This window comes from Xenopus tropicalis, chromosome 2, assembly GCF_000004195.4.
Source record: "Xenopus tropicalis strain Nigerian chromosome 2, UCB_Xtro_10.0, whole genome shotgun sequence".
Lineage (NCBI taxonomy): Eukaryota > Metazoa > Chordata > Amphibia > Anura > Pipidae > Xenopus > Xenopus tropicalis.
Genome location: NC_030678.2, coordinates 139,271,756 through 139,286,912, shown reverse-complemented (window position 1 = coordinate 139,286,912; position 15,157 = coordinate 139,271,756). Strand labels below are relative to the sequence as shown.

The following is a 15,157-nucleotide window of genomic DNA, read 5'->3' as shown; positions in this document are numbered from 1 at the left end:
GGTTGAATAAAAACAAGATTTACTACCAAATAAAGCCCCCTGTAAGCTGATAGTGTGCATAGAGGCTCCCTAATAGCCAATCTTAGCCCTTATTTGGCTCCTCCATGAACTTTTATGGTGCTTGTGTTGCTCTCAGTCTTTTTACATTTGACTGTGGCTCACGAGTAAGAAAGGTTGGGGATCCCTGATATACATCATACTTAAAGTTAATTTAAAGGTGAACAACCCCTTTAATTGATTTATGTCCCCTTTAAAATAATTACCACCTCTCTCCAACAATTTTATCAGTAGAGATGTAGCGAACCTCACAAAAAAAGTTCGCGAACCCGTTCGCGAACTTCTGCCAAAAAGTGCAAACTTTTGCGAACTTTGCGAACCCCATAGACTTCTATGAGAAGGCGAATTTTAAAACCTAGAAAAGCCATTTCTGGCCAGAAAACTGATTTTAAAGTTGTTTAAAGGGTGCCACGACCTGGACAGTGGCATGCAGGAGGGGGATCAAGGGCAAAAATTTCTCTGAAAAATACGTTGTTGACACAGCGTTGCGTTTTGTGCTGTAAAGGGCAGAAATCACACTACATTTCTAAACTTGTGTAATAAACTGCTTTTACAAGGACTATTGGGTTATAGCAGATGAGATCAGCAGGACAGTTGTCCCCAGCAGCTACATACAGAGCAGTAGAAAGTAGATCACTAGTCAGCAAAGCTACCTAAACTGTCCCTCAAATCACTGCACAGCTCTCTCCCTATGCTAACTCATCAAGCACACACAAACAGAATGTAAAATGGCTGCTGGGCTTCGGTTTATATATGGAAGGGAGTGGTCCGGGTGTGGTCCAGGAGGGAGAGCTGCCTGATTGGCTGCCATATATCTGCTGGCTCTGGGGTGAGAGGTCAAAATTTGGCTCCAGCTAAGGCGAACCCAAAATTGCGAACATCGCTAAAAGTTCGCGAACTTGCGAACACCCGATTTTTGTGCGAATTAGTTCGCCGGCGAACAGTTCGCTACATCTCTATTTATCAGTAGAATTATTTCTCAAACCTTTAGATTGATCTTCTAATGTTTGTTTACACAATACTTGTTTACCTGATGGCCATAAAGGATGGTGCTTAATAGGGGGCATCATAAAGAACGAACACTATATATGAGCAAAAGGTAGAACTACAAGCACATGCAGATATATATATATATATGAATATGAAACCAAACATAACTTGACCCTGATCCTCATGTGCTTCTATCAGATAAAGAGACAATCAGCTCCACTTATAGTTATGTATTAGCAACACTATTTAAAATTACCTATAAACAAATTTGGTACCTTTATTTTTCTCTTTACAGGATGGAAACAATATTTGCAATGTATCAAGATATTGATCGATTAGTGAAGGACTTTAGTTTAATGGGGGAGCAAGTGCCGCCAGGGCTTCCCGAAAATATGAACTGTTCCCTTCGGACTCTTATTACAAGGTCTCTGTTCCCTTTTCAGTTCTGTACAGCTTGCACTTAATATTGTGAGGCAGAGTATCATCTTCCCTTTTATCAATGTTTGGTGAGAGTAGAAGTGAGTATCAACTCTACTCAGAAACGTATTGTGCCCTCTGTAAATGTTATACATGACTCAACTGCCAGGCTAACTTCTGATAAGAAAATGCAGATTTACTCATTATATTTGTATTGTATCTTTAGCAGCTTTGTTCATTTTTGCTGCTGTCTTAATATTTGTGTGCCCTAGTGTAAATGTACTCAGATTTGTTTTGTCTTTACTGTACATCATGAATGCCCCAAACCTGGAATAGCAGAGCTGCCATTTATATTATAAAGTCAAGCACGCTTATACACAGAACTACCATAGGTGTAAGGAGCACATACGTTTACCTATGAATAATGGAATGGAGTTAGCTTGATTTGCCTTTTACTCCTTTATCTGCATTTACAGTTTGAGAAAACAAAAACATGGTAGTGAGTCCATTTATACATGGGCATCCACTTTGTGTAAGTTATTAAGTCAAATAAAAAAGAAATCGAAGCAGCAGCATGCACTCACTATACTCTATACTGATATAATTACTGCAGCAACTCAGTCCACTAGTTGTTTGAACCCAGTATTACATTTGGCAGAAACCATAGCGAGATGCTCATAGAGGAGCTTTAGATACAAAGATTTATAGATTTGCACTACAGTACAACCCCCATTTTATGTTTTTTAGGGGACCAGAAAATAAAAAACCTGGGAAAATGTAAAATCGGGGAAATGCATCATATATTGGTAGGACCACAAAAAAAGTGTAAAATGTGGGAAAACTTAAAATCAGGGTTTGTAAATTTGAGGTTTCACTGTATTTACACACATCAGCATAGATGTTAAAGTCAGTTATTTTGCATAGGGTCATGAAGGAACTGCATATAATAATAATAATCACCTTTTTGTTATTCAGTCTTCCATGACTTTTGTGTTTATTATATGACTATGTCCTATAGTAAGGAGTATTTTTGTTACTAATTTCATATAAACTGCTGAGTTTTATATTTGTTTTGCTCTTTGCTGTCTGTAGTTCCCTCTTGGTTGACAAACAGCCCCCACAAGTACTGAAGACACAGTCGAAGTTCCAAGCCAGTGTTAACTTCTTGTTGGGATCTCGACTACTCGCTGGTGCTGCCAAAATGCCTGTAGTGAGGGCAACTATCATTACAGAAAAGAAAGCACAGGAGCTCTACCTTACATCAACCAGTGAGACCTGGAAGTAAGTATGCAAAGGTCTGAATATTTGTTGTTAAATTCTCCATTGTTCTTTTAAGCACATCTGCTAGTATTGCAGGAATTAGATGGTAGCAAACAGCAACATTTTATGAAACTCAAACTTTGCAAAGAATTTGACTTTTTTAACATTGGTAAACGATGGACTTGTTCTTTGTACACAAGAGATTAACATAGAAATTAATGGCAGAAATAACCAGTTGGTCCAACTTGCTTGTCCAAACACCAAGGAACTATAGATCAGCCTGACAAATACGTATAAAGCCACAATTCCTGCTATAATTTAACATTTATACATGGATTCCCTTAAATCATCAACAATCTAGGGTCCCCCAAACAAAGACTGAATACCTGTAAAGTACAACTGAGAATATCTTTATTTTTCAGATAGTCCACCATGGGGTCCGTGGGTCCCAGATAAACATGATGAAGCCTTAACTGCCCATCACTCGCAGGTTCAAAAAGGGCCAGTAAGGATCAGTACTGAAAAACTGAATTGACAAACTTTTCATATGACTGAATTTAACAACTTTACAAATAATTAAATCAAGCTATATTGTAAAGTATTACAAGATAATGAACAATGGGTGCTTTGCTTTTGGGCTGTGCTCTATTGTTCTACTGGTTGCATACATTATTCAAACCAAACCTCTGTTTAAGTATGCAAAGGTCTGAATATTTGTTACTTCCCTGAGTATCTTGATGAAAAAATAATATCTAAAGAAGGAAGCCATTCAGGAATAAAATAATCTCAATGTGGGTTCTACTTCATATTAGATGGCAGTAAAGGCTTCCAAGACAGCAGTAAGGGGAAGTTTGATAGGTGCAATAATATAGACTATAGGAGAAGCCATATGAATGGTGGAGGAGGCCAAGAAGCCATTTTGATGAGTGATGTGTGCAGTATTACGGACCACTGTGGTTAAAAACAGGTGCATTCTGGCTTAATTTGCCCAAAACATACCACCAATTACAGCAATAACTGACATAATGAGAAGATGGTAAATGTATCATCTAACTTATTGACATCCCGCTACCCACACTAGTTTCTAAAGTGCATGCTTTCCACTGAAAGGATCAGGAAGGTTGACTATGAATATTTTCATTCATCCAGGTCATGGTATACCTAGTATAAGTAAATCTAGAGCAACTGGACTTTCTAAGTAATCCTTGAAGATGTTTCACTACTCATCCAAGCAGCTTCTTCAGTTCAACTGACTGGTATGGGAAGTCCTCAACATATGAACTCTTCCACTAATCCAATCACAATGGCACTATGTAACTCTTCAGAGAAGTGACACCTGAAACTTACAGAGGTGTGACTACTGTGGATTTACTTTGATATGATTACCAAAGTATCATACAACTCATAGAGACAGGTGTTACTTGTTAGAGTTACATGAATGGTTGTGTGAAGAGATCTGAAACTGCTGGGGTACAGATGTTAGAACAGCATTGTCTGCTACGACAGAGGGTGTCGAAAGCCCCCACCTCTGTTTAGGGATGATTTCTCCACTTTAACATGAATAGCCTCGTTTACACCTCTTTGAAACCAGCGGTCTTCTTTGTCCAAAGTTTGGACGTCGCTATTCTCAAAGGAGTGTCCCTTGTCTTTAAGCCACTGGCACTCCTACACTCACTACACTGAACTGCATATACCACATTGCTTTGTTTTTCCTTTGGTGTTGGATCCTTTAGATATACAAGTTTTTTTCTCTGTGTGTTTCTAGGTTTGAAAAACACAGGGATGTGGTGTTTGATGAAAATTTCAGGCCCAGTATTGGTAGCCACAAGCTTTCAGTGCTCCTCTGAGACGTTTGTGTTGCTTGTCCTTGGACTCTGTATCAGTTGTCACACTTTCCTCCCTGTAGTGTAGAGTTCTAATGACACCCAGTTTGCGTTCCAGTGGATGGTGGGAATCAAACAAAAGATATTGATCCGTATGAGTGGGTTTCCTGTATACTTCTGTTTTTAAGTTACCCCCCAGCTGCTCGGATGAGTAGTGAAACATCTTCAATGATTACTTAGCAAGTCCAGTTGCTCTAGATTTACTTATACAAGATAGATCAGGAAGGTTATTTCTTCCCTGGCCCAGGTGGGTTTCTTTGGAGCAAAGGCTTGACAGAAATCTTAGCACCCAAGTTTCAGGCCACTCTGGCAGAGGGGTTTAAGAGGTCCTCTCCTCCTCTTCTTTTCTGAGGCCCCTCTTGGTTTAACCCAAGGAGGGAAATGACCTATATAATGATCTTTTTAAATTCACATATATAACAACACTGGTTTGACAGTGCTCCATATAACTGGCATTCAGCCTGGACAAAACAAGCATTTGCTCTGGTCATAGAACAATCTCAGTGTGCTACAAGGAGAAGAGCAGCTGGAGTTGTAATTACTGCAGCCATAAGGATGTTTTTAGAATAAAATTATGATGCACAAGAATACCGTATTTCTAAATATTATTTGACAAGCAATACTTTCCTAACACAGCAACTCTCAGTTGGTTCCAGCAAACAACACTAAAAAAGTATTTTTCTCATTACAGCGAGGGTGCTGGTGAGATTGAGAATGGAAAATCTGTCCTGGAGATTGCGCCAAACTCCAAAATGTGTGGTGCTGTTTTCAAAAACATGGTATGATAAATACAAGAAGCAACTTTGTTAGCTATTATCTTTGCTTGTTGTTACATCTCTTGCCCCATCTATTTATCCATTAGGGTAAAGTACACTAGGGATGCACCGAATTCACTATTTTAGGATACAGCCAAACCTCAAATCCTTTGTGAAAGATTCGGCCAAATATTGAACTAAACCCGAATCCTAATTTGCATATGCAAGAAATGCTAACGAAAGGGGAAAAAAGAAATAATTTTCAACTTCTGTGTTTATGTGAGAGAAATGGCACATGATTTTAAGGATTCGGATTCGGTTTGGGCAGGACCGTGGATTCAGCCGAATGCTGCTGAAACAGGATGCATCTTGACCGAATCCCAAAATGAATCTTTGATTCTGTGCACCCGTAGAAGACACACAGAGCTATTAGTAGCAGCTACTTGTCACGGCTACAAACATAGACAATGCTGATCATTTACTGATAACTATCTCTACATGTGTTTTAGCAGAGGCAATTCTCAGTATTGTCTATGGCAGAGTATTTTCTGGCATTTAGTAGCTGTGACAAGTAGCTGCTACTAGCAGCTTCATGTGTCTTCTAGGGATGCACAGAATCAAAGATTTGTTTTGTGTGTCTTCGCCCTTAAGGGACATTAATATATAGAGGACATTGAATATGATCTCCAGATACCAACCAAAACACTTTATCTTACTATCCAAGACCAAACAGACTGCTGCTAACATGGCTACCAATTCCATTCCATAAAGTAAAACAATCTTTCTAATCTTCAGTTACTCTTTGAGCCTATTAGGTCTGTAGCATGTACTGTCTTTTTTTCTCTTCTATGATGTCTTCCCCTGCCCATGCTACATTATGCATTGGTTTCAGACTCTTCTGCACCTATTTTAAAGATGGGTCAATAATGATAGGAAAGTATATATCTGAAATTCTACAATACTGGAATTTTTGTAAAAAGTATTTTCCAAAATAATGCAGATTAGTATGTTAAGGTGGGCACAGTAAAACAAGTCAACAAATATGAAATAAAAGATAAGTTACAAAGGTAGTTGTATGTGCAATAAACCCAGTGATGAATATTTGCACAACCTCCTCAATAACAGAATAAGGAGGAGGGGTGGGCAAAGTACTGAAAAGCATTTTATACAGTTAACTAAGCAATAAAAGAATTAAGTAATAAAAAGCAATATTCTAATACACTGTAGTGAAATAATACATATATACATTGATACATACAAGATGCAGTTTGCATTTTGCACACTGCCTTGTAGAACTGCTGCGGGCGTCTGTGCTGTTTTGGAGCACAGTACCTTGCAGCTGCTTAGAAGAATATATCTCTAACTGCATTCATCAGTGCTACATTCATGGGGGGAGAGGGGGCAGGTAGGCATGATCTGGAGAAGAAGCAAGCCCCAATAGGAGGTTTTCTATATTATTGTAGATTTTAATATATATATTAATATTTTAAATATTAATATTGTAAATTAATATATTTACTCATGGGCTAGCCTAGGTAAGTAGGAGTATTGAGAACTGCAGATAGCGCAGAATACCCAGTCCAGAAAACTGATCCTATTCTCTGCTTTTTTCCCCTGCATTTCATAAGCTGTATCTGATATGTACTTCTCATTCATCCAGTTGCTGAAGAAGATAAAACGGTGTGAGAGAAAGGGATCCGAATCAGTAACGGAAGAGAAATGTGCCGTGCTGTTTGTAGCTGAATTCAACCTGAACTCGATAAACACAACTTTCCACATACAAGTATGAGCCCACATTGCCTATTTGCTATTGTTGCTGTTTTGCTGGGTGAATATGTTAATAAAAGCTATCTCTTGCAGGTTTAGAACAATGTTTAAAGGACAATGCTATCACATAATTATCACCCTTTTTAACTATGCCATTTATTTTTTACACAAGGGGGCATATTTATTATGCTGTGTAAAAACAAGTGAGAAAATTTGCCACACATTACCAGGCTTCACCATGTAACGTTTTTTCTTTCACCAGAACTTACATAAAATAACAGCGTAAAATCTGGCATTTGGATCTTCTCCGTTTATTTTACACAGCTTTTTACACCGTTTTTTCTGCTAATTCGTTTTACACAGTATAATATATATGTCCCTTAATGTTATAGTTTTTTTTTCACCTTAGATGCTGGAGCTGACCTTACAAGGGAGGATTTAGTACTAACTGATAATAACCAATTTCCGGGCTATTTGACAATATAAGTGGGGTACGATTGATGGATACTTGTTCCATTTTTTACCATCAGAAGAAAATTATCTTTTTTTGCACCAATAGAAGAAAAGAACCAAGGGTTCCATTGCTCTACAGGAACCCCTTCATGTGCAGATACAGAGCACTGGAAGTATAAACTTCACTTTGTGCCTTGGGCTATCGCACATGTCAAAGGGGATAGCTGTACTTAATTTATCATACATTAAGTACAGACTCCTTTGCCCCTTGCATCCATTTGCATTCCTGCATATAGTAAAATGTTATTCACTATTGGGTTAGGCACAGTGGGAATATATTTGCTCTAAGATGGAAATTACATTGGCCTAGGTTACTATTTCATTGAGCTCCGTGTCGTCATCTTTTCAAAAGGTCCTGGAATGTGTGTGCAATATAGTGAATATTAGAACTCACAATGAAACAATACTTTTAGTTTTTTATATAGGACATAATCATCTGAAACTGAGTCTTCAGTTTCTGAGGGAATTTAGATGAATTTTATTGGGAGCTGTCTTGGTTTTAAGGACAACCCTAACAAGGCCAAATGAAAAAAGGCATAACGGGAACTGGCAAACTTATTTATGTCCATTTGTCCATCTGCTGAGATACAGTTTCCAAAACTGACACAATGAAACAGGCCTCAAAAAGAATGTATGCACTTCTGCAGATAGCATGGATATGTCCCAAGACTATTCTACTCTGACCTGCTGCTATTCACTGCAGATCAGGAAATGTCATAAGAATGTCAAACTTTTCCAGTCCTCTTGCAAGGGAATGTCATGTGGGATTCGACCCAGAGGAACAACATGAGGAAACCATATTAGAACAACCAGTACCACTATCCAAGGTACACGTACATTTTAAAAATATTCAGCTTTTGGCAAATGTATTGCTGACACAGCTTTATCAACATTGGCGACACAGTAAAAACGACACAAGAAAATGCATAATATTCCCATGGTTTTAATATAAATCATAAGACTGACAAAATTCAACAACATGCATTTAAATGTAAAGGAAAGGTTGAAATCATGGGGCGTAACAAAAGTTAGGCACCCCTATGATTGTATTTCCTTACCTGATACCCCAGGCCGGTGTTTCTGTCAGCAAGGATCTGCCTCAGTCCAGGGTTCTTCTCAGTGAGTACCACGGATCAATCATCTTCCTTCTTCCACTTCCTTTGTGAATGTGCATATGTGCAGTAATGTAAAAAGTAACATTTAACAAAAATGCTGGCTTTTTCCCTATACTGCACCTGTGTTTGCCATGGGGTGGTGAAAGAAAGATGAAGTGGAAGAAGAGGATTGCACTGTGGTGCTCGCTGAGAAGAACCACGGGTTGGGGGCAGATTTCTGCCAACAAGAGCTCTGGCCCAGAGTATCATATATTATTATATATATATATATATATATAATCAGAAACAGCTTATACATTATTTTCCTTATCATTTGCCCATAGTTACATAGTTAGTTAGTTAGTTACATAGTTACATAGGGTTGAAAAAAGACCAGAGTCTATCAAGTTCAACCCTTCCAAGTAAACCCAGTACACACAAACAAACTATACTAACCTATCTATTCATTCACACACATAAACCATATATACCAACATTAATACTAACTAACTGTAGGTTTTAGTATCACAATAGCCTTGGATACTATGCCTGTTCAAGAACTCATCCAAGCCCCTCTTAAAGGCATTAACAGAATATGCCATTACAACATCATTAGGAAGGGCATTCCCCAACCTCACTGCCCTCACCGTGAAAACCCACCTACGCTGCTTCAAATGAAAGTTCCATTCCAATGAAAGAACACCCCCCATCTGCTTAAAATCCTCTCTAATGTACTTGTACAGAGTAATCATGTCCCCTCACAAGCACCTTTTTCCAGAGAAAACAACCCCAAACTTGACAGTCTAACCTCATAGCTTAAATCTTCCATCCCCTTTACCAGTTTAGTTGCAGTCTCTGCACTCTCCCCAGCTCATTAATATCCTTCTTAAGGACTGGAGCCCAAAACTGCACTGCATACTCAAGGTGAGGCCTTACCAGGGACCTATAAAGGGGCAAAATTATGTTTTGAAATATAATTTTGCCTCTTTATATGTCTTTGGTAAGGCCTCACCTTTTATACAAGACAGCACTTTATTTAGTTTAGTAGCCACAGAATGACACTGCCTGGAATTAGACAACTTGATATCTACATAAATCCCCAGATCCTTCTCCATTAACACACTACCATTTAGTAGATAGCTTGTGTTTATATTATTTCTACCAAAGTGCATAACGTTGCACTTGTCCATATTGAACCTCATTTCCAATTTGCTGCCCAGTTTTCCAATTTAGTCAAATCGCTCTGCAAATTTAGACACAATTTAGTGTTGTCAGCAAAAATAGAAACAGTACTTTCTATGCCCACCTCCAGGTCATTAATAAACAATTAAAAAGCGAAGGACCAAGGACTGACCCCTGCGGTACTCCACTAACCACACTGGGGCTGACCCCTGCAGTACTCCACTAACTACACTGGTCCAATTAGAAAATGTTCCATTTACCACCGCTCTTTGTAATCTACCCTTCAGCCAGTTCTCTATCCAATTACAAATATTATGTTCTAAGCCAATATTCCTCAATTTTATCATTAACTTTCTGTGAGGTACTGCCCATAGTCGTGGGATCAGCACCAGTCAGCTTAACAAGAGAGAATGCTCTATTCCCTCTTTGTCCAACATGTTTTCTGCCTTACACAACATACCACACATTCTCCACCATCAACCTGCCAGAAGAAAGCCTATATTTGAACAGTTTCAGTTCAAAGTTTTTATGGGAAATGCTTTAGGATCTACCCAGGCAAGGCATGCTGAAGAAGAGGCATACCCCAACTAATGAGCTCCACATAAGGGAAGAAAAGAAGAGCATTTTTGCAATGAATGTTGCATCAAAAATGAGGCATATGGATACACAGCATTGTTGCTTTGCTGAATCTCTAATTGCTGATACACTTTGGAAGGGACTAAGGAATATATTGCACAAAAACACAAAATGTATTGCTAATACAGGTATGGGATCTTTTTCAAGAATGCTTGGGACCTAGAGTTTTCAAAAAAAGGGGTCTTTCCATAATTTGGATCTCCATATGTTACTAAAAATACATTTAAACATTAAAAACACCCAATAGGATTGTTTTGCCTCCAATAAGAATTATCTTAGTTAGGATCAAGTACAAGGTACTGTTATATGATTACAAAAAAAAGGAAGTCATTTTCAAAAATTAGAATTATTTGCTTAAAATTTGGCGTAATTTGGAGCTTTCTGGTTAATTGGTTTCCGGATACCAGATCCCTTAGCTGTAACTATATCCCTTACCAAAATAATTTCATTATCCTAGCTGTTATTCATGTCTGCAGCCTTATAGCATGTGTACAGAAACTCAACCCATATATGCTTCCCCCTACTCCTCTGCTATAAATAGTTAATACAGCATTGGTTTTAATGATATTTTGCTTACATATTATTTTTAGATTTATTTCAGTTTAATAGCTGAAATGTTATTTTTTCTAATATAAATTGTAACTTTTTTGTAACACTTTGTACTTTTTCATTTTAGACTCTTTTGGGTTATGTTTATATTTTTGCTTTGTTGTAGCTTAATTTTTATAGTTTAAAATATTGCTTATTGTGCAATAATTGCCGAATGTGATTTCAGTGGTTGCAGAAGCATATAGAAACTACAGTCAGGCGTCCATGGTTTCATTTCTCTCAAAGAGCACTCATGGGGCAGGGTGCTGGCTTACTAGATAGCACTTCTGCATTGTATTTCTGGGGCCCTAGATTCTATTCTGGTCTATACACTGCTGCATGGAGTTTGAATGTTCTGTGATTGTGCGCTTTATCCAATACTCATACATCAGACAGGCTAACTGGCTTTTGGTTAAATCAACCCTGGTATGTAAGCTCCACAGGGGTAGGGATAGATTTGAGGGATCAACAAGCCACATAAACATGTTAGTGCAATATAAATAACAGATAATAAACATTGGTGGCAGTATCTATGTAAAGTGTTAAACAATCCAAGAAAGAAAATATCTTTCCCTCCCTGTTCAGTCAGCTTTAGGGTGAGGGCACACAGGGCCTATGGCCCACTTCTCTCCACCCACGTTTTGTAGGCAGTTGCAGAAAAGCGCACCCACTCCTGTGTGTATCTCCACTGACAGGCACAGCATCAGCCGGAGCAAAGATCAACATGAAAATGCATGCTTTCTTGTTTTTCAGGCCGATTTCCACTCATTGTAGCTGCACTCGGACTGACACTGTCCCTGTCAGTGTGGCAACACACAGGAGAGTGTAGGAGGGGATACGCTTCTCTCTGCCTCTTTACAAAACGCAAGCGGAGAGAAGTGGAACATACGCTGGGTGGCCTTTACTCACATGCTGTGTTTTCTACATCGCTATCAAAGGAGAAAATGCAGAACCTCCTTTAACAGAGCAGATTTTGAACAGAAAATTGAGCAAAGTTGCCTACATGTGCAGTTAAAAAGGCAGATATGCTCCTGTCAATACCCACATATATGGGGTGGATGGGGGCCCAATGTGTTATCCTGCTGATGTTTTTCCGCCAGTGGAGAAAACATGTGTCGTCAGCCTTACATTTCTATTATTGTTTGACATGCCAGAACTCATCTTTCCGCTATCAAACCTAAATAAAACAAAGACCCAGTAAATGCTCATGAACCATTTAGATAACTGATCATGTAACCTTTTTTTCTGAAGAAATGCAAATATGTATTAGCATATAATTAAACACATTTTTTTCTGATGACAGTGTCTGATGACTTAACAAAACATAACTTTCAACCATAGCATACAATTTGAATCTTTGATTTTCTAGTATTACATTGACACCAAATCTATTGTTTTTATTGCTTTTGGCCAGTCCTATACAACTTGTGAATAAAGAGACTGCACCTATTAGGCCTATCATAGGGGTAAATATAATGCACTTCTATATAAGAGTAGTCTCATACATTTTAATTTGATATAGTTTATTTATTGTTACTTACAGTGGTGTGTTTAGAGGGGATTTCCAGAGCCAGAAATACTCCCAGCTGGCACTTCTTATAAGTAAAGCATTGCTCAGTCATCAGCTGGCATTCACAGACTGTTAGCTCATCTGATGCCAAGCACTTAGTGCTTCAGCTTCCCATCTGATAACTGGCTGAAGTTCTTGGTCGAGGTAGCAGGAGTTTTAGATCTGAATCTCCTTGGATTAAGATCACACTTTGCTTCAGCTGCTTGTCAGGTGCAATATGCTACGTGCCTAGCATTAGTAGAGCATAAGGAAAAAGTACAGGGAGTAAGAGGGGCAGGCTGCAAGTGCTACCTGATTAAGACTTACTTTCATTGCAAGAAATTGTCTTAGTTAACAATTAAAGATGTTTTAACCAACTTGTATAATTCAGGAAGTTGGAATGTCTCTGAATTTGCTCCTACACCTTTAAAATTGCAGTTAGTATTTTTAGTAGACACTTCGGGGATCTCCTGACAGAAGCTGGGGAATAGGGAACCTACAACAAAGAGTTGGCATCTATCCCTTATTAAAGCTAAAAAGGGAAATTGTGGTCACCATTAGAACTATTTTTATATAAAGCAGTACTGCAATGACATAACCTTACACTACACTCACAAACAAATGATCTTCTGCACTTGTTCTGCACTTGGAAATCTCTTTGCATTGCTTCAGTAATCTGAAGTCGCGCAAAGTTTTCTCCACAGGCAACTTCATGCGGCTTCGGATTACCGAAACGATGCAAAGGCCTTTTTACTGGCGACTCCTATTGTTGCCCGTGGAAAGCCTTTACAGGAAAAAGACTCCCCCCACTATCTGCCTATAATCCCCTCTAATGTACTTGTACAGAGTAATCATGTCCCCCTCCCCCAAAAGTGTCTTTTCTCAAGAGAAAATAAACCCAACCTTGACAGTCTAACCTCATAGTTTAAATACTCCATCCCCTTTACCAGTTTAGTTGCAGTCTCTGCACTCTCTCCAGCTCATTAATATCCTTCTTAAGGACTGGAGCCCAAAACTGCACTGCATACTCAAGGTGAGGCCTTACCAGGGACCTATAAAGGGGCAAAATTATGTTCTCATCCCTTGAGCAAATGCCTTTTTTTTATACAAGACTTTATTTGCTTTAGTAGCCACTGAATGACACTGACTGAAATCAGACAACTTGTTATCTACATAAATCCCCAGGTCCTTCTCAATTAAGGATACCCCCAACACACTACCATATAAGTTGCACTTATATTATTTCTACCAAAGTGCATAACTTTGCACTTTTCAACATTGAATCTCATTTTCCTCTTTTTAATTTTATCAAATCACTCTGCAAAGTGGCAGCATCCTGCATGGAACTTATAGTTTTGCACAATTTAGTGTCATCAGCAAAAATAGAAACAGTACTCTCTATGCCCTCCTCCAGGTCATTAATAAACAAGTTAAAGAGCAAAGGACCATGGACTGACCCCTGCGGTACTCCACTAACCACACTGGTCCAATTAGAAAATGTTCAATTTATCCTTTATCTAGTTATCTATCCAATTGCAAATATTATATTATAATATTCCTTAATTTTAGCATTAACTTTCTGTGAGGTACTGAATCAAATGCTTTAGCAAAGTCCAAGTAAATTACATCCACTGCCATCCCAGAGTTGAGGTCCCTGCTCACCTCCTCATAAAAGGCAATTAAATCAGTTTGGCAAAATCTATTACGAATAAAACCATGCGGGCAATAATACCAGGAGTTGTAATGGTTAGCAACCCATCATCAGGCAGCATTTACTGGTTACCTAATCGCATTGGGTAGTAAGCTTACCAGACTTGGTGGAAACCTTTTTTATTACATTATTTAGGGCCTCATGTTAAATACAGATAACTGATTTTACTGAGTACTAAATTGCCACATTTTTGATATCCCCCTACAACAATGCAAAAGATGACAGACAGACATGCCAAATAAGACAAGAAAAAAATACTACTTTAGGCCTAAAGACAACTGGATGTTTTGACTCCAGTGTCCCCAAGGCAAACTCTTCCTAAAATTCTCAATCATACATATCACATTCATTTAAAAAGCAATGTGATGTTAGGTGCAGACGGGCATTCTGACTAACTGCATTTTCCCTGATAGCACTAGATGGTCAAAACACTGGGTGCAACATAGGCTTTAAGCTTTTGCAATGGCTAAGTCCCTTCACTACTGATGTTTTATTCTCCTTTGCAGGCCTTATCCCTACCTGTAGTTGTGATAGTTCATGGGAATCAGGACAACAATGCTAAAGCTACCATTTTGTGGGACAATGCTTTCTCAGAAGTGGTAAGTAAATACAACTCTCACAAATAAGAGCCTTTCTTATACATTTGATTGTAAATTGCAATTCAAATTGTTGTTTTATTTATTTATTTATTTATACAGGGTGATATTCACAAAGTAAAATATTGATTTCAATTTCAAAAGTTTTGAGGAGCTTAA

At 38.3% G+C, this 15,157-nt stretch overlaps 1 protein-coding gene across 1 annotated transcript in view; it reads left to right on the top strand.

Annotated features, from left to right (window-relative positions):
* The window catches only part of stat6 (signal transducer and activator of transcription 6), a 73,153-nt gene that overhangs the window by 45,327 nt on the left and 12,669 nt on the right, over window positions 1–15,157 (top strand). The window contains exons 7-11 of the mRNA XM_002939709.4: window positions 1,343–1,471; window positions 2,557–2,745; window positions 5,299–5,386; window positions 7,023–7,145; window positions 14,909–15,001. Coding sequence (XP_002939755.1) covers window positions 1,343–1,471; window positions 2,557–2,745; window positions 5,299–5,386; window positions 7,023–7,145; window positions 14,909–15,001 — 622 coding nt within the window. The remainder of the gene's footprint in view (window positions 1–1,342; window positions 1,472–2,556; window positions 2,746–5,298; window positions 5,387–7,022; window positions 7,146–14,908; window positions 15,002–15,157) is intronic.